The sequence below is a fragment of the Marmota monax genome, unplaced genomic scaffold, assembly GCF_021218885.2.
Source record: "Marmota monax isolate L192 unplaced genomic scaffold, Marmota_monax_Labrador192_F-V1.1 WCK01_AAM20220418_F8-fsc00285, whole genome shotgun sequence".
Lineage (NCBI taxonomy): Eukaryota > Metazoa > Chordata > Mammalia > Rodentia > Sciuridae > Marmota > Marmota monax.
This window is the reverse complement of record NW_026695045.1, coordinates 1,576,779-1,596,895: the sequence shown is the minus strand read 5'-3', so window position 1 is coordinate 1,596,895 and position 20,117 is coordinate 1,576,779. Positions and strand designations below refer to the sequence as shown.

Genomic DNA, 20,117 nt, shown 5'->3' with positions numbered 1-20,117 from the left:
GAAATATGTGATTCTGCTCCCTTGTTTTTAAGGATAAAACCGGGAGAGTGACACTTGACTGCAGTCTCAATTGGCTAGGTAAGGTGAGGCTGTGCAACAAACTCCCAAATCTCAGTGACTGAGCACAACCAAAGTTTATTTTTTGCTTGCACAAAGTCCTTTGGCAATAGATCAGCCCTTCTCCACCTTCATCTGGAACATCTGGCCTCCCAGTCACTTTGGAAAGGGGAAGTAATATTTTTCAGGTAGGCCTGGAAGTGGCTTACTCCTGCCCATGTCTACCAAACTCAGTCACATGGTTCCAACATAAGGAAAGTCAAGAAATCAAGTCTTCTGTGGGCCCTGGAAGAGGAAATAAAGTGACCAGTAAATAGTAATGTCTTTACAATATATCATAGGGTGCACTACCTGGAATAACAGCGTCATTTGTTGAGAGCTGTTTGAACTGGACAATACATGTTTGAACCTAATAGAATGATACCTTCTACCAGTCTTTTACCTTTTTATTTTTTTTAAGTTTTTTAAAAAAATATATTTTAAGTTGTAGATGGACACAATATCTTTATTTATTTTTATGTGGTGCTAAGGATCGAACCCACTGCCTCACATGTGCTAGACAAGTGCTCTACCACTGAGCCACCACAGCCCCAGCCCTTCCAAGGTTCATTTTTAAGTGATTTCAATGATCCTGACAATCAAGCCTCTGGAGATAGTTCAGTCATTTGTGAATTGGTCTTGAGGAAGTAAATAGCTCAGACTGAAAAAGCAAAAAAATCTGGGTATGTAGCTCTGTGGTAGAACTAGTGTGTGCCTACACCTTGGGAGTGATCCCAAGCCCTGTCAAAAAAATAAAATACACATAAAAACAGCTACAGAGTCGAAGCAAATTATATTTCTTTCCAAATCACACGCTGAAGCTTAAAGTGTCAAAAACACACATTTTTCTTCTGAGTGACTACTCTTTAAAAAAATTTGCCAAGAAACTGTTCTCTAAAATCATAGTTTGCTGTTTGAATCCTGACTGTCTTGTTTGGAGGAGCTGTCACTTTGACAGAAAGGAGCATAGCCTTGATTTCCAACCCAGGTATAGGGCTTCCAGGCAGAGGTTTGTGAACACAACTTTAAATTTATCTTAACTTTATATCTGCTGAGGAGACTGATGCCTTGGGCCCTCTGCAGTCCAAGCAGATGTCAGCAGATTTTTGCATACTCTGTGTTCCTTTGAGCCTATCAAACTGTTTCACTTAAATTTGGCTAAATCTCCACCTTCCCCATAATCCTATAGTAACTGTCATATCCTTTACTTGACAAGATACCATCCTCCCACCATTCCTCTGGTGTGTACTCTCCCCTACTGCAGTGAGCATCAGCTTGACTGTTGGATGACAGGTTTGACCCTGGAGGGCTGGTGATGATACAAGAACAGTCGCAACCTTGTTTGATTTCTGCACTTATTTGTGAATATAAATTCTATTAATTTGCATTTTGCTAACAAGGTAACATCATAACTACATTTAATGATAAAAAGTAACATGAATAGCTAGTGAGCACATGAAAAGATGTTCAACATTATTACTCAACAGGGAAGTATAATCAAATCAATGAGAACACATCACACCCCTCGGATGGTAACAATTACAAAAAGATAAATTTAGTGAGGGTGTGAGAAACTGAACCCTCATACCTTGCTGGTGGGAATATAAAGTAATGCAACCACTCTGCAAAATAGTCTGGCAGTCCCTCAAAAAGGTAAAACAATTCTAATTGCAACTTGACCCAGAAATTCCACTCATAGATATATTCCCAAGAGAAGTGAAGTTCCCAAGTTTACACATATTCACATATTCATAGCATCATTATTCATAATAGAACGTGGAAACATAGATAAATAAAATGTGGTATGTTCATATAATGGAATATTATTTGACAATAAAAAGGAATGAAATACTGATGTGCTACAACATAACTGAACCCTGAAAACATGCTATGCAAAAAAGTAGTGAATCACAAAGGATCACATAGTGTATGATCTCATTTGTATGAAACGTCCAACAGAGGCAAATCTACAGAGACAGAAGCTATTGCCTCAGGCATTGAAAATTGGGAAGAAATGGTAGTGACTGCTAATGGATATAGTGTTTCTTTTGAGAATGATGAAAATGTAAGATTGATTATGGTGATGGCTACACAACTCTGTAAATATACCAAAAATCATTGTTTACTTTTAAGTTGATGGCCTGTATTACATGTGGGATGTATTAATAAAGTCATTTTCTTTTCAAAACCTACTATGGGGCACAGGAATAGTATCATAATGGAGACACATAAGCATTTTGATATAAAAAAGGTAAGTACCAAAATACAAACATGCATGAAGGGTTATATGAGGGCAGAGTAGGGCACCTCAGCCCAATAGGAAATAATGCTTGAGCTGAATCTTTTTTTTTTTTTTTTTTTTTTTTGCGGGGGGTGGGGGTGGTGGATTGAATCAGGGATGCTTTACCACTAAGCCACATCCTCAGCCCCAACTTTTGTTTTTAATTTTTGAAATCAGGTTTCACTAAATTGCTTAGGGCCTTGCTAAGTTGCTGAGGCTGGCCTCAAACATGTGATCCTCCTGCCTCACCATCCTGTGTCACTGAGATTACAGGCATGCACCATCAAGCCTGACAACCTGAGCTACATCCTGAAGGAAGAATGAAAACGAACCAGGTAAAGTGAAGTGTAATAGAGCCCAGCAAAGACATAGGTCTGGGGGCTGGGGATACAGCTCAATTGGTGGAGTGCTTGCTTAGCATGCACAAGACCCTGGGTTCAATCCCTAGCACCACCAAAAATTAAATAAAATTGTTCTAAGGACAAAGCATTTTTTTTTTAAAAAAAAGACATAGGTCTGTGCTTAAAAGGAATTGGGAGAAGTATTAAGAGCAATATGGTGTTGCTAATCTGCAAGGAAGAGGATGCCTGCCTGCCAAGGAAGAGGAAGCCTGGATTTTTAAAAAAAAATTAAATTTGCTGAGCACATTGGTGCACACCTGTAACTGCAACTACTCAGGAGGCTGAGACAGAAGGATCACAAGTTTTAGGCCAGCCTAGGCAACTTAGCAAGACCCTGTCTCAAAATTTTAAAAAGACTGGGGTTTAGCTCAATGATAGAGTGCTTGCCTAGCATGCTCAAGATCCTGGCACTTCTAGCACCCCCCCCCCACACACACACATATACACACACACACATTCCTAAGTGAACTATTAATTACAGTTAAAGGGCTAAGGATGTAGCTCCGTGGCAGAGCACTTGCCTAGCATGCTACAAGGACCTAGGTTTAGTCTCTAGCACCACAAGAAAAAAATTACAGCTAAAATTTTGAAGAAGTTCCATAAGAAGGATCACTGAGAAGGTGATAGCCAAATTGGGAGATGATAAAGATTTCACCAATGAGACAACGAAGGCATTTTAAACAGAGAAGCAAAGAGGTGATAAGATTTTGTACTCAGAGCTGAGCATAGTGATGTACCACTGTAATTCCAGTGAAAGGGTCAGGTGGTGGGAGCTGAGGAAGGACACAGTGAACTCTTTCCTCACACTGGAGTGCAGCATCAGGACATGAGACTGCAAAATGAGTAGCTGGATTAGGGAGGTCCTTATGTAATAAAATAAAATAATAAATATTAACAAAATATAATAAAAATATACAAATAAAATAATAATACATAACAAATAAAATATAATAATAAATAATAATAATAAATCTATGTCTGTGTGCTTTACATCTATTATCCCATTATCCTGACACTGGAGAATAGGTGTCTCTGGAGAAGGATCCTAGGAGATCCCAAAGGGAAGGGGGGATTTGACTCCGTACTAGCAAGATCTTTTCCTTAAATGATGGAAAAGAATTTCAAGTGTGTATCAGTCAGAGGCATAAACAGAGGTCTACTTTCCTGTTATTTAGGAAGGTAGATATGTGTTCAGGGAGAATGCTGACAATCTCAAGATAGATGCTTTTGGGGGTAAAGCAAGGAATACACATTCAAGTGAGAATACAGGCCATCTTGAGAATGAGAGATGTGGTTTGGAAATTCTGGCTCTTTATTTAGGTACTGGGGATTGAATCTAGGGGTGCTTTACCACTGAGCTACATCCCCAGCCCTATATATTTTGTTTTTGAGTCAGAGTCTCACAAAGTTGCTTAGGGCCTAAGTTACTGAGGCTGTCCTCAAACTTGCAATCCTCCTGCCTCAGCCTCTCAAGTCACTAGAATTACCAATTGTGCCACTATGCTAGGCTCTGGCTCTTCTTGTAAAAGAAACTTGCTGAGGGGTAGGTATGAGAAAGATATCGGTCTAGTGATCTCAACAGTTTATGGTGGTCTGGGCAATCTCAGGATCCTTAGGCGATGTGTTCTTGATTGTCTGATCAATAGCACTGGAAAGTCCCTTAAATTATAGGTTTCTCAAAATATTACATCTCTCTTTATTTAACATATTTATTGGGGGGGGGTGTTGATTAACAGTGCAAAGGTAGAATTACAGATTTCACAGGAATTCGTGGGTGACTGGCCTAGGAGACACTGGCTTAGGAAGTGACTGGCCTGAAACATTATGCAGAATTTCTTTTATCTTTATGTCTCCTTTCTGCCTATTTTTTTTTTAAATTTCTTCTATCCTACCTCAATCTTAGATTTTATATCTAAGGAAGTGAAAAGTAAAGGAATTTGACCCAGGTTGCACTAGTAAATGAAACAGCCAAAGTTTGAACTTAGCCTGTCTAACCCCACAGGGCAGAAATTAAAGCAGGGAGTTTGACTACAAAAGGCTCCTCTCCCCAAAAGCCTGTGGCTCATCTGAATGTGCCCTAATGAACCTCTTGTGTTTAGGAGCTTAATCACTATGATCACTGCTGTCATTTATATTAGAATTTATTGCTTTAAAGCTCAAAGGGCTTGTGTTGTGTTTTGAACTCTTCTACGTTGGTAAAGTTGGTATCCTTGTTTATAGCCAGAGAGTAAATGTAAATGAGTCAGAGAGTAAAGGTCTAGATAACTCAAGTTCTCTGAGGGCGGCTTTCTTACCTTAAAACGAGGCAGTTAAACGACATATTTCTTTGCAACAGCAGCAGACGACCTATTATTCTGTTAGGAAGGAATATGGAAGCAAAATCAGTTTCATAAACCAGATGTATCCCTATTAAATCATTGTGGGACATAAAGTTCGGTGCTCCCCCAAGCAACCCGGAGGGACTGAACACTAGGTCACGCCTCAGACTCACTCTTTGGAACCACAAAACAGGAGCCAAGGACAGTGCAGCCACGGAACGGACTTTGCGGGCGATGGGGACCTGTTTTTGAAACGGACTTGTGAGAGGAAGTGCACTACTCCATCAAGGGTCCCCACATCTGGCTGCCGGGAGGACAGTGCGGGGGTCGTTCCTCGTTAGACTGCTACAGACAGGCGTGACCGGCGGAAGCAAGCTCAGCGTCCAAACCTACTCGTTCCGGCAGCCGACAGGACGGGCTCATCTTAGCCGCTGCTGTTGGAAGTTGCAGCCAAGAGTGGGAGCCGATGGCGTTTTGGGCTGCCGCCAACGTGAGCAAAACAGCTGCCCGATGCTTGCGGGCGCGAGGCCCCGGGTTCCCTGCGGCTTCTCGGTTCGCCTCCCACCCAGAGCCTCCGGGCTACGGCCCTGTTGCGGGCAAGAAGCTGCACCTTACCGCGGCGGCCCTCGCCGGGCACAACAAATGGTCCAAAGTCCGGCACATTAAGGGTCCCAAGGATACAGAAAGGAGTCGCATCTTCTCCAAACTCTGTCTGAGCATCCGCCTGGCGGTTAAAGGTGAGAACCTGATAGCCCCTTCTGGCCGCCGCTGCCCTCTCCGACCCTATTGTCTCGCTTGCCTCCTGGGGTTGCGCTAGGGTGCACCCTGATCCCGAGACCTTCATTTTCTTTTCATTCCCCCAATTACCACTGTTGCCCACCTCATTAACCTTCAGAACCTATCTACATTGGATGTCCCTCATTCACTCTTCCAAACAATTTTTCTTGTTAAAAAGGGAGCTGCCCTAGAAAGAAAGATAAGAAGTAAAAGTGACTTCATCCAAGTCTGTAGCTAGGAGCTCCATAGAAACAAATCCTCAGGTCAGATATATGTCTCAAACCCAAGCCCTCTGCAGTTGCTTCTTGTAGCATGTAGGTTGTGGCAGAGGCTATTGCTTGCCTAAGCCCCAGTTTGCCTCATTAGGGTTTCTTGAGACATATTTTCTTAGAAGGTAGGCTTGCAGCCATATCTTTTCCCAGTTTTGTAGCTACCCTAAAAAGTCTGTATTCTTTTTAGTGTCAGACATCCATAGGAGTAGAGAAAAAAAATCCTGTAAAAAGCAGGGACTTTGAAGTCAGGAAGACTTGGATTCTACTAATCCAAGACCTTGCACAAGTGGCTTAACTTTGTTGGGTTTTAGTTTCCTTTTCTGTAAAATGGATTTGGCCTGCTTTTCAGTAGTTTACTGAACATAATAAGCATTCATTTAATGTTAATTTGCCTCTAGAACTCCTGCCTGGTATTTCTTTTTGATTCCTTTTCTTCTGAATTCTGTGTGCATGTATGTATATATTTTACTGAAGGGCTAACACCAAGAGCCATTCACTCTTGGATTTTTTTTTTTTTTTCAGTACTGAGAGATCACCCATATCCTTGCACATGCTAGCCAAGAACTCTACCATTGAGCTACATCCCCAGCCCTTTTAAAATTTTTACTTTGAGACAGGATCTGACTAAAGTGCCCAGATTTGCCTCGAATTTGGAATTCTCCTGCCTCAGCCTCCTGAGTAACTGGGATTTCAGACATGAGTTGGCATATCCAGCTAAGAATTCTTGATATTAAGTTCAACTAACAGTATGGAATGTTTATTTCCTGACAGGCACTGATCATACAAAGATTATGAGATACAGCCCCTAGTCTCAGAGACAGCATACTTACAATGTCATGTGAACATTTCAGTAATTATGCCCAAAGTAATAGAGTAAGAGCAAGGAGTATTAATAAGTCTAGGAGATATTGTTATCATCAGTGTCTCTCACCATTTTATCTAATGAAAAGTAGAGTTTGCCAAAACCTAGAATGGATAACCACTCCCAAAGATGCAGAGAATTAGAAATTTCTTTTCCAAAATACTTCCTATATTCCATGCAGATACTGGATACATTGTTTTTTGTTTGTTTGTTTTTGGTACTGGGGATTGAACTCAGGAACTTGACCACTGAGCCACATCCCCAGCCCTACTTTGTATTTTATTTAGAGTCAGTGTCTCCCTGAGTTGCTTAGTGCCTTACTGTTGCCCAGGCTGGCTTTGAACTCCTGATCCTCCTACCTCAGCATCCTCAGAGGCTGGGATTACAGGCCTGTCCACTGTGCTCAGCATGGATACATTGTTTTAATGAATGAAATGGTAACTTGCCACTGTTTTGGCTGGAAGTAGGGCTGTAAATCCCTTTTTTCTCCCATGCTGTAATGAGATATTTTTGCTGACACTTTTTTTCTTTATTTCAGAGGGAGGCCCTGACCCTGAGAGCAACAGCCACCTAGCTAATATCCTAGAGGTGTGTCGCAGCAAGCATATGCCCAAATCAACAATTGAGGCAGCGCTAAAAATGGAGGTGTGTCTTCAGTTTAATGTTCTTGTTATTGAACACAGTTCCCACAGGGTCTGTTTGGAAGGCTACCAAACACTCCTTAAATTATCAGACACTCTCAACCTAAGTGCCTCTGGGGTTTGGAGGAGCACAGTCAGGAGCAGGATGAGTAGATGGTGTTCAGAACCACACAACCCAGAACTTCCCAACCAAGCTGTGATGGGATGGGATAGAAAGAATGGGCACAGTGTGGGGAAAGCCCTGATATTAGTTTGAAGAAGGGTTATTTTTCTTTTTCAAATGTTTATGCCCTGTAGAAGAAAAGCCAGTAGAAGGGGAAAGGGTGACAGCGATAGTGATGGTGGGAGGAGCAGGGATGTTGAACTCCTGTGAGGGGTACCTTTTCCTCTGGGACAAGGAAGAATGATGTGAAGGAGTTAGTAATCATCTTAATAGCTAGTATTTATTGGGTGCTTATGCCAGGCCAAATACTTTGCTAAAAACTCTATATGCATTTTCTCAGTGAATCCTCAAAATGATCCTAAGTGGAAATTGAGGCACAGAATGTTTAGGTGACTGACTAGTATGGCAATATATAAAAACGTGGATGTGTAACCGATGTGATTCTGCAATCTGTATACGGGGTAAAAATGGGAGTTTATAACCCACTTGAATCAAATGTGTGAAATATGATATGTCAAGAGCTTTGTAATGTTTTGAACAACCAATTAAAAAAAAAAAAAAAGAATGTTTAGGTGACTGGACTTAGCTCAAACAGAAAATGACAGACTTGAATCAGACTCCAGAAACTATGCTCTAACATTATGCATATTGCCTTTATGTAGACAGAAGCAGAGATACAATTTTCTTCCACCCAGGGGCCCTGTATTTCCTTTGTGAAAGTGTAAGAGAAGTCATCAGTTGAAAGTTCCAGAAAGGTGCAGGGCAGGGTGCTTGAAAAGAGTAGTAAAGATTGGATGCATAGACAGGGATAAGTAAGAGGTGTGGGGAGTCCACATGAAATTGGTTATTGGCGTTCTGGAGTGTTTGAATTTTGAGTCCATGCTATTTTCACCAGCTCTTAGGACAAGGCCCTGTTGTGTGATTTTTATGCAGCAGTACTCAGCAATACAGGGGTAGGAGCATTGAGACTTAACAGGTGGGTTTCATGTGAAATAGGATGTAGGAGGATGAATCCTGGTGGGGGTGACTTGGGAGGACAGATGTGGGATTTGGCTGTGGAGGGGAGGAAGCAGAATTCAGAGATGGCTGATTATTCAAGGGACCAGGGAACCAAAACAGACTCCCTTCTGAGAAGGGGTGATATTTTCTGTTACCTCAAAAGTTGGTCCCTAGGGCCTCCTCTGAGAAGGTGGGGACAGAAATAAAGACTTGAGAATACAGGCTCCAGCCTAGAGGCCCATCTTATGAAGCCAACATTGTGGTGCCCGTGGTTTGGACTTGGCATGTAGGAGGGAATTGGGAAACAGGAAAATGTGTTTGTGTTGTTTATTGCAGAAAACTAAGGGCATTTATTTGCTGTATGAGGGTCGAGGCCCTGGTGGCTCTTCTCTGCTCATTGAGGCATTATCTAACAGTGGCTCCAAGTGCCAGTCAGACATTCGACATATCCTGAACAAGAATGGGTAGGTGTGTGTCTAGGGGAGAGGAATGTGGGAGGGAACAGAGCCTTCTGGTTCTAATCTATGCAAGGTAAATACTGTTGACTTCTTGTGGTATTTCAAATTATAAGCATACCTTCTCCTTATTAGAATCCACTGGCATAATTGAATTTTTTAAAATATTTTTTTAGTTGTAGGTGGACACAGTACCTTTATTTTATTCATTTATATGTGGTGCTGAGGATCGAACCCAGAGCCTCACATGTGTTAGGAAAGCGCTCTATCACTGAGCCACAACCCCAGCCTGGCATAATTGATTTGATCTTAATATATTCTGTTCTAGGAAGGATCCAAAAGACATGTTCATCTGTGTAGACAGGATCTTTGTCCCATTATCCCATTTGTAGCTATATAATGGTCAGGTCTTAAAATGCTTTACCAGGACTGGAGTCTTTAGGACTCCAGGAAATAATTAGCAGTCTTTGTATCCTCCAGACTCCAATCAGGGCAGAAAATAGAGGGTGGGGATGTCCTTGGACTATTCCTTACCCAGCAGCAGCTGCGTCTTCTTCAGGGAGGGAGCTGCTCCATGTCCATGTTTGCTCTATAGGCCCAGTGAGGAAGAGGTGGTGTTAGAGTCTGTGCTTTGTGGAGGCTGAATGTCTAAAGGCATCCATGCACTCTGGCCCATTTCCTTTCTTCTCAGGGGAATAATGACAGAAGGAGCTCGTCATTCTTTTGACAAAAAGGGGGTGGTTGTGGTTGGAGTGGAAGACAGAGAGAAGAAAGCTGTGAACCTAGAGCGTGCCCTGGAGCTGGCAATTGAAGCTGGAGCTGAAGATGTCAAGGAGGCTGAAGATGAAGAAGAAAAGAACCTTTTTAAAGTGAGTTTGAAGCCTCTATCTTTGGTGGGCTTAACATGCCTCTCTTGGTTTCTTCCTGTGCCCCAGGGTACAGGTGAGGAAAAGAGTTCACATATTGTACAAACATTAATTAAATGAATACTGGATAAGGGGCCTACTCTACTGAGGATGATGAGAAAGAGTCAGAATATTGAAAACTGTGAATTTAACCCAATGATATATTAAACTACAGCAGTTCCACTTGAGACTTTGCAAAGTTCTATCTGGCTTTGTTTTAATACCTTCTGACTTTCTTTTATCCCTTAGTTTATTTGTGATGCCTCTTCACTGCATCAAGTGAGGAACAAGCTGGACTCTCTGGGCTTATGCTCTGTGTCCTGTACACTGGAGTTCATCCCCACCTCAACAGTGCGACTGGCTGACCCCGACCTGGAGCAGGCTGCTCATCTCATCCAGGCTCTTGGCAACTATGAGGATGTGATTCATGTCTATGACAACATTGAATGACCAGGACATATGTGCTTGTGGGCTCCTTCTTAGGCAAGGGACAGCTCATTCTATAGCACAGGCATCTGCAGCAATCTTTGAGACTGAAGCAGGTGGGAAGCCTAACAGGTTAGGAGGTCAAAGGCCATTTCTTGTGGCTTTGAGGTCAGGGGAATCACACTTTCCTGGGACTTCTTTGTTGGCACTGCTGGTATTTCAAAGCCCTCCTGGATGCAGGGTGGGATCAGCCAGCTGGTCTGACTGTGATCTCAGGTAGTTGGCCCTTGTGGGAATTGTAAACTCCTCAAGGCCCTATATATTGAAAACTACTCTTTGTGTGTGGGTACGTCTATGTGTGTGTTTATGGTATTAGGGATTGAATCAAGGGTGCTGTACCACTAAGCTCTGTCCCTAGCCCCTTTTTATTTTTTAAGTCAGGGTCTTGCTGCTCAGGCTGGCCTTGAACTTGGGATCCTCTTGCCTCAGCCTCCTGAATCACTGGGATAACAGATGTGTACAACCATGCCCAGCTGGAACCTATTCTTAAATAATGACAGTGGTTGATCTTGGTTGCTGCATTGCTGTTGTATGGCTCTTGAGCTTTTCTGCATTCATTTGGGTATTGGACTTCTAGACTAACTATTTCAGTACCCCATGCTTAGTTCCGTCCTTCAATTCCAGATTTTTGTTGTTGTTGTTTTGTAGTACTGGGGACTTCACCCAGGGATGCTTTACCACTAAGCTATACCCCCAAATCCTTTTACTTTTTACTTTGAAACAGGGTCTCACTAAGTTGCCCAGTTTGACCTTGAACTTGTGAATCTTCTGCCTCAGCCTCCTGAGTATCTGGGATTACAGGCATACCCCATTATACCCAGCTTGTTGCTTTTTTTTTTGACTGGCCATAGAAATATGGTTGTATCCAGGCACTCTGTGGTCTAATACTGGTCTTATGGCTTAACATTGGTATTCATTCATGTAACTACTGTTTCTCAAACATCTACAGTGTACAAGAACTCTCCTTATCTAGAGCACAGACTGTTCAGCTGGCACCCTGTGACCTCAGAGGGAAAATACAGGACTACTCTCTATAGGAGCTGCCCACAATAGTGGGGTGTGCTATGCATGTATCTTCATTTGATGTGGCCTCTGTGCCCTTCTGTCACCAGAGAGCTTAAGGTTCTAGCCCAGTAGAAAATTAGGTGTCAGTGATAAGGGACTCCCTAGGACCTTTTTCCTGACCATTGTATGTCCTGAGATTGGTCAGAGTAGACCTGTCAGAAGATTGGGCTGCTCTGCAGAAAGCCATCATCAAGCTGAGTTTGAGTGCTGCAGGTACCTAGGACACCCAGCCCCAGCTCCTTTCCATCCCATATGTGAAATGATGGGGCCCTAAGAACCGAAGAGGTCATGGAGACAGAAGGAAGAGTGAAAGACTGAATCAGAAGCCTGGTAGTAACTTCTGGGTTCAGAGGGGCCAGGAAGGCCAACCACATATGCCTGTCAAGCATTTTGGGCCTGGAGTGCCTTTTGGATCCCTGTTATCCACCTCCTTGTAAGTTGTTTAAGCTATTTCTGAGCTCATAGTAATTTTCCTGAAGGAGCCTCAGGTAAATAAGGATGGAAAATAACCAAAACCAAATTGACTATAAATGATAACTTTAGCTTTTAGGAACAATAGATGACTAATTTTACAATGACCTTGACAACCGGAGAGCAATGGCTGTGGGGAAGAAAACTGACTGAATAATCCAAGATGATGTCAAACTATATGTCCTTGTATCTAGTTATTCATAGTCAAACTATTACCTGGAACTCTTTATTTTGTAGGAGATAACTCATCCAAACAGCTGATTAACATATAATTAAAATATAGTATAATTTTAAGTTTATATGCTGCTTCATACCCAACAATTGTATCAAATAAGCCAAGTATATTATGCACAGTTGATCTCACACAAAGCAGGTGAGAACAGGTTCTAACACCACGTCTTATATTAATAGACATTGTTTATAAAGTATCTCTATTTTTGGAAATGTTAAATATAAATTAATTCGGAAGACTGATCATTTTTAATCTGAGAAATATGTATAAGGAAGCCTACTCTTATGTAATAATATAATAATATAATAATGTGAATTGGCTTCCTCTAGCCTAGTAGATAGAATTTATTAATATGGATTGTTGCATAACCAGTTTTCTTACATCAAGGCTACTTGCAGAATTGCATGGTAATAGCTTCTGTTGAAGATGGCTCTGCACTGACCCCTGGCGGTATCCCGCAGTCTCTTGCAGTTAATGTACAAGAGGAAATGAAGGAACCCTTTTTTGAACCTGTTCTGCTGTTTCTAGATCTGGTAAAGAGATCTTGAGCTATTTAAATAAAAATTGTCATATCGATATGATGAGGTATTATGCTGCCATTAAAAATTATTTTTCAAAGAATATTTTTGTCAGAAGATCTTTACATAATCATTTATTACTGTTTTTTTTTTTTTTTAAATTATCTTTTAACTAGGGGACATACTTAAAAAACAAAACCTATACAAATTATTTTCTAACCAGGGAGACCACATCTGGGTATGCAGGAGCCAGATAGACCTTAAAATCAGAGGAATGGGGGGTTAGGGTTGTAGGTCAGTGTAGAGCACTTGCCTAGCTCGTGTGAGGCGCTGGGTTCACATAAAAATAAATATAGGTATTGATTGTGTCCATCTACAACTAAAAAAATATTTTAAAAAATCAGAAGAATGGGGTCTGGAACTGACTTGCTTTACCTTATTATTGTTCATTTTCTTAGCAACACAAAGTCATTCAAGGACTTGAAGCCACATTAGGCTTACATTCAAGTGTCCTTTTGGTGGAATGGAAGCATTTGTGACAGGCTCTTTCCACTGCCTTTATTGTTTTAATAAGTGCTATTGTGTGGAGCTGCCTTCCCTCTGCCAGAGGCCCTGACTGAATCAAAGAGGACTCTGCCTCTAACCAACTGTGGAAATTCAACCCCTTGGTTGAGTTACTTTTTTCCCTCTGTAACTTAGAGCAAAGCAGTCAATAAATCTCAAAACCCTAGGATCCCCTGACTCCCAGACTTTTAATTGAATTCCTGCAGACTCCTCTGGAGATATTGAGGAGAAAAAATTAAAATGTCAATAGGTCTAGCATATGCAAGTGCTATAATAGATTACACACTAGTCTTGACTAAATCACTTTCTTCTACCATGCCTAGCCAGTGAACAGAAAAGCATTTTTTCCTTTTTTACCTTTTTTTTTTTTTTGTCTATACCAAAAAGGTAACAGTATTTTGTTTTGTTACCAAAGATTGAACCCAGGGGTGTTTAACCACTGAGCCACATCCCCAGCCCCCCCCCCCCCACACACACACACACACCTGCCTTTTTTTGAGACAGGATCTTGCTAAGTTGCTGAGGCTGGCTTTGAACTTGCAATCCTCCTGACTCAGCCTCCCCAGCTGCCAGGATTACAGAAGTGCACCACTGCACCCAGCTGAAATTTATTGGTTGTTTTTTTTTTTTTAAGTTAAGCCTTACAGAAATATACAAGAACAAAGGTCCCATCTAAACCTACCTGCTAAGATACAACCAGCATTAGCAATCTATGTTATTCTATTCTTTGGAGCCAGTCTTCCAGGAAATTAGCTCTGCGGGTCACTAATGGCCTTGGACAAGAATTTAGCTTCTTTGCATCTGATAATTCATATGTAAAATGGGAATAATAACAGTACCTATACTATTTGTCAAGCACTTAAAATGGTGCCTGGCAATAGTTAAGTTTTTAATAAATGTTGGCCTTTTCCCCATTAAATATGAATGAACATTTTCTAAAACTGAATTGTGATCACCCTATACACTTTATAACCTGTTTGTTTTCCACTTCACAAGATATTCTGGGTAGCTTTTAATATTAGTATGAAAAAGTCTCTTCATTCTTGTTAGTAGTTACCTCATACTCTTTGGTGTTAATGTGCCATAATTTATTGAACCAGTCTCTTATTGTCTACTTACAAAAGATATTGTAATGAATGTTCTTAATCTTTGCTCACTTGTAAAATATATTTTGTGATGAGTTTATAGAAGTGGAATTTCAAAATGAAAAAGCAATTTTTATTTAGAAGTAAATGTCAATAGTTGTAAAAATCTGCTATGAAGTGTATGTTACCTTGATGACACAGACAAACTAACCAGTTGAAATGGTAATCCAAATATATTCTACTTTACCTCCAAATTAAAAGAATGTTCATCAGATCAGGTGATAGATGCTGGGCTTGATGATGCACACCTATAATCCCAGCAACTTGAGAGGCTGAGGCAGGAGGCTCACAAGTTTGAGATCAACCTCAGCAACTTAGTGATACTCTTCTCTCAAAATAAAAAACAGTGCTGGGTATATTTGTGGAAATTACATTCAATTACTGATATCCCCATTTGATATTCATTTAACACATTTTTTTAATGTTCTATGAAATAAAAGATAGTAGGCATACTTACTAATTTGAATGAAAGCCTCTCTCTCTCTCTCCCCCTTTCTCTCTTTCAGTAGTGGGAATCAAACAGAGTGTCTTGGCTGAGTATGGTGGCACATGTCTGTAATCCCTGTGGCTCGGGAGGACAAGGCACGAGGATCACTAACTCAGCAATGGCAAGGTGCTAAGCAACTCAGTGAGACCCTATCTCTAAATAAAATACAAAATAGGGCTGGGGATGTGGCTCAGTGGTTGAGTGCCTGAGTTCAATCCCTGCTACCAAAAAAAGAAAAAAGAAAAGAAAAGCGAAGTGCCTTGTGCATGCTAGGTAAGTATTCTACCACTGAGCTAGATCCCTACCCTAACAACGCCTGACAGTATGCTTCCTTTGTTAAAGGCAATTACATCAAGGTGGGACAAGTGTGTGGATGAAGAAGTACTGGATGCTCTGAGAGCACGTCAGAGGGCCTTAACCCAGACTTGGAGTTATGTGTTTGGGAAGGCTTCCTAGAGGGAAGCTAAGGAAGTTTAGGCTAAGTTTTTTTCCTGAAAAAATGAGGGGTGGGGTGCAAAATACACATTGAGAGACTGTTACACTAAGTAATCCAAGTAGACAGATTGAAGACATGGTCAAGATTGGTGGTGAGGGAAGGGAAATGGGGAGCAAGAGCTCATTGATAACTCAGGTATTACTTGGGGAACAGAAGGTGGAAACTGGAACAAGGGAGGAAAATGATGAGTTCAGTTTGGATCTGTAGAATTGAATTTAGGTGCCTGTGTGAAGTCCAAGGAGTGATATATATCTCAAACTCAGAAGGACCTGCCAGAGCTAGAGAGGAAGTTTGGATTCTGGAATTCTCAGCACATATGATAATTGCAGCAAGGGAATGTTTGAGATGGTTGGTTGAGGGATCAACAGTGGAAATGAAGCCCACTAAAAAGGCAGGGGAAAGAAAGGTAGAAGGGAAATCAGAAGGCTTTATCCAGCTGAAGACTCAATAGTTGTGTTGCAGTTCATTACATGCACGGCACTATTCCAATTGCTGATGATAAAGCAGTAAGGTTTTACACAGATTTTATTTGTTGTATTTGGAGGAAGCAATATAATTTCATGCACTATGAAGGAAAAATAAGGCAAAATATGGAAATACAGAATGATGGAAGAAAGGCTATTTTTTAAATATTTATTTTTTAGTTGTAGTTAAACACAATATCTTTATTTATTTATTTTATTTATTTATTATTTTTATGTAGTGCTGAGGATCAAACCCATAGCCCTGCATGTGCTAGGAGTGCACTCTACCGCTGAGCCACAACCCCAGCCCTTTTTAAAAAAAGTTTTAGTTGTCAATGGATCTTTTTATTTTATTTATTTATATGTGGTGCTGAGGATTGAACCCAGGACCTCACACGTGCCAGGCAAGTGCTCTACCTCTGAGCCACAACTCTAGCCCCGAAAGGCTATTTTTGATGGGGTGTCTAGGAATGATTACTCTTAAGAATTGGCATTTGAGCAGATGTACAGAAACGTCTGAAGTACAGAAACGGGAATATCTTGGGGAAGAGCACTTCAGGTAGAACAAATCGCAAGTGCAAAGGTCCTGAGGTAAAGAGCTTGGTAGATTCAAAGAATGTTACGGAGGCCAGCATGGTATAAGGCTGGCAGTGGTAAAAGAGTTTGGAGAGGATGGCTGGGGTCAGCTCCTGCTGAGCCTGGTGACAAAGAATTGGGGTTTTATTCTGAGTGTGTTGGGAAGACATTAGAGGGTTGACAGCAAGGAGTGGCATGATCTGAATTATATTTAACGAAGATCACTCTGGTTGCTGCTGGAGAATTATTTTGGGGGCAGCCCAGAGGAAACAGACCAGATAGGAGGTTGGGACAATTATCCAGGAGAGAGAGAGGGTGTATTTTAGTTTGGTGGCGATGTAAATTGGATGGATTCAGATACATTTTGAAATGAGAGCTGAAAATATATACTAAGTGTTTAGATATATGTTTGTTAGGAAAACAAAGAATCAAGGAAGCCTCTTCTTGGTTTGTACTTTAACAACTAGGAAAACAGGAGCAGAGTTTAGGGTGAAGGGGAAAAGAATCTAGAGTTCTTATGTAGAACATGTTAAATTGGATACATATATTGGACATTCCAAGAGAAGCTGCTTCTTGGGCCTTCAGATACAGGTCTTAGAGTGGGTACTAGATTTCTTCTGGCATTCATATAATTTTTTAAAAATATTTTTTAGGTGTAGATGGATATAACACAACACCTTTATTTTTATGTGGTGCTGAGGATCGAACCCGGATCCTGCCCGATAGGCAAGCACTCAATGTGAGCCACAATCCCAGCCCGATATATAATTTTTTTTGTTGATCTCAAGATCAATAAATTAAGACCTGAATCTAGGCCTCAGGTTGGCAGATGGTGACTTCTAGCATTGGCCTATTATATGCATTCTTAACAGGGTGATATTGTCCTCAATGGGACAAAAATTTATTGTCAAAGTTGGAAGAAAAAAAAAAAACAAACCCTTAGACTTTACAATGACTTATGACCTTCAGAATTCAACTTCATCTGACAAAAATCTTTTTTTTTTTTGGTCGTGCTGGAGATTGAACCTAGAGCCTTGTGAATTTTAGGCAAGCACTCTACCAACTGAGCTACACCCCCAGCTCCATCTGACAAAATCTTATTCCTTAGTGTTTAATATATTTTATTAGGAAGAGCTTAAATTTAATTAAGTAATTAAAATTTTCAGACTAGGGGCTGGGCATGATAGTGTAGGCTTGTAATCCCAGGCTGAGGCAGGAGGATCACAAATTCTCAGCCAGTTTGGCTAGTTAACTTAGTGAGAACCTGTCTAAAAATTTCTTAAAAAGGCGGGGGCGGCAGGGCTTCTGGCTCAGTGGTAGAGTGCTTGTCCCCCATGTGTGAGGCACTGGGTTCAAGTCTCAGCACCATATATAAATAAGTAAATAAAAATAAAAGTCCATTGACAATTTAAAAAAAGTAACACATAGTCTTAAAAAAAAAAAAAAAAGGTTGGGGATATATCCCAGTGGTAGAGCACCCTGAGTTCAGTCCCTAGTAGCATTAAAAACAAATAGTTGGGATGTAGCTCATTGTTAGAGCTTTTTGCCTAGCATGTGCAAGATCCTGGATTCAGTCCTAGACACCATAAATAACTAAATTAATAAGTTAATTGATTAAAATTTTCTCCTGGCACGGATGGATGATGGAAAAAAAATAGGTTGAGAAACACTGAACTCGTGCATGGCTTTTAGGACAGACCTGGTATGAATCCTGGTTCCATCACTTGGACATGGAACTTAAATGAAATGACATGCCTGGCCTATAGAGAATGGCTGACAAATGTTTCTTTCCCTTTTATTTCCTCATCCCAGAAGGGAGATTATTATAGAGAACTCCAGTAAATTGAGTGGTGACCTAAATCAGGTGGGAATATGAACTTTAAAAACGTATTGAGGAAAAGCAGGACATAAGGGCTAATTAAATATTAGGAATTGGGTGTAAGAAAAAGGGAGCAGCTGAAGTAATTCTTAAGGAATTTGACACTCAAGGCAAGCCCCCAGTAAAGGTTGTTAGGTGCCTGTTGAAAATGCTATCTGAGGAAGCTTACTCTGGAGTCATTGACATATTTCACTGAAATAGTGATCAGAGGAAGAGAGCCCACATTAATTGTGGCGGACTTGGAATCGGAAGATCTGGGTGTATAAAATGTTGAACAATGAGGGGTTGGGAAAATTAATTATGGTCACTATTTTGAAATATCATGCAGCCGGTACAATTGATTCAGAACAATATTTAGTGGCACATTAGGAAACAATATGAAGCCATTTTTGTCAAACTTATGTCTGGGTAGGAAATAGATAAAATTATCTCTGGGCTAGATATCAAGTTTTCTTCTTTGTAGTTTTCTGTGTTTTTATTTTTTTTTTCAATACAAAATGCTTTTGTTAGTTTTAATAACTAGAAAAAAAAAACACTATTTTCCAAAAGAACTTTTGGCGGAATTCACAGAACGTTGTGACCCACATCTCAGCATTACCCCAACCTCTGGGTCCTGAGAAACGGAGAACCAAGGGTGTGGCTCCGGAGGTCTGAGACCCAGGGAAAGGGAGGCAGTGGCGAAACCTCCCTCCTCTGGGCAAGCCCCGTCTTTGCGGGGAGGACTAACTAGGGATCGGACGCAGAGGTGGCCACACGACGCGAAGCTCAGAGCCAGACCCTTCCCTGGGGCTAACACCGGGAGGAGCAAGACGCTGGCCTCCGGAGTCGTCCGGACCACGGGGGCAGCCTAGAACCGAAGGGCGGAAGGCCCAATGGCCCTGGCGGCCGCCTCCTAACCCCAGCCCCAGAGTAGCCGGCTGGGAACCGCGCCAGCCCGCGCGTTCGCGGAGCCTTCGATGACTGATGGGAGGTGGGAATGTGGGCGGAGCTTCACACCGCAGCTGTGATTGGAGCAGCCCACACCTCCCGGGAAGAGCTGGAGAGAGCTCCAGCTAGAGATGCGCAGAGACTGAGGCTCGAAGTCTTCTCCGTGATTGGCTAGCAGCACGGGAAACCGGCTATGTTTTGATGATTGGCAGGCGCCAGACATCACTCGGAAACCGACTTTGCTTGGCCATTGGCATCCTGAGGGAGGAGGCGGGATTAGTTTTCGTGTGGTGCTGATGATTAGCTGGCGGCTGAAAGAGTTTAGGGTGTTGGGAGAGAGCCTGGGGAGGGGGGCAATAGGGGTAGCTGACTTCCTTCTCGTTATTGGCTGGTGAAGTGAGTGGGGGTGGTGCGAAGGTCCTGCAGCTGCCTGGGATTGGAGGATGCTGGAGTGAGTGACAGACAGGGGGGCGAGCTGCGCGACCAGCGGTTTGTTTTTCGGAGCGTTCCTGAGGTGGAGAACGGTGGCCGGACCGAGCGACTGCTGGACTGAGGGACTGGTGGGCGGGCGGGCCGAGCGGCACTGGCGACACCGGGCTGGGCCAAGCCCGGGAGCGCCCGGGATGTAGCGGGCCAC

General features: G+C 41.8%; 1 protein-coding gene and 1 long non-coding RNA gene across 3 annotated transcripts; one reads left to right on the top strand and one right to left on the bottom strand.

Annotated features, from left to right (window-relative positions):
• Positions 1-115: 115 nt before the first annotated feature.
• On the bottom strand, positions 116-5,395 carry LOC124081511 (uncharacterized). The gene is made up of 3 exons (XR_006848062.2): positions 5,270-5,395; positions 5,073-5,132; positions 116-342 (listed from the first exon to the last, which is right to left on the bottom strand). It is a non-coding gene; the product is annotated as an uncharacterized LOC124081511 (long non-coding RNA).
• A 167-nt stretch (positions 5,396-5,562) lies between these two features.
• On the top strand, positions 5,563-19,883 carry LOC124081510 (translational activator of cytochrome c oxidase 1). Of its 2 annotated transcripts, XR_006848061.2 has the most exons (6): positions 5,563-5,833; positions 7,546-7,652; positions 9,147-9,274; positions 9,957-10,134; positions 10,420-10,712; positions 15,158-19,883. XR_006848061.2 is itself a non-coding variant. In XM_046427708.2 (5 exons), the coding sequence occupies exons 1-5, from the start codon at positions 5,563-5,565 to the stop codon at positions 10,618-10,620; spliced, it is 885 nt and encodes a 294-aa protein (XP_046283664.1). In that variant the 3' UTR covers positions 10,621-15,111. The 2 variants fall into 2 exon arrangements, 1 of the variants encoding a protein (XP_046283664.1); XM_046427708.2 differs by lacking the exon at positions 15,158-19,883 and having other exon boundaries at positions 10,420-15,111.
• The last annotated feature ends 234 nt before the right edge of the window (positions 19,884-20,117 follow it).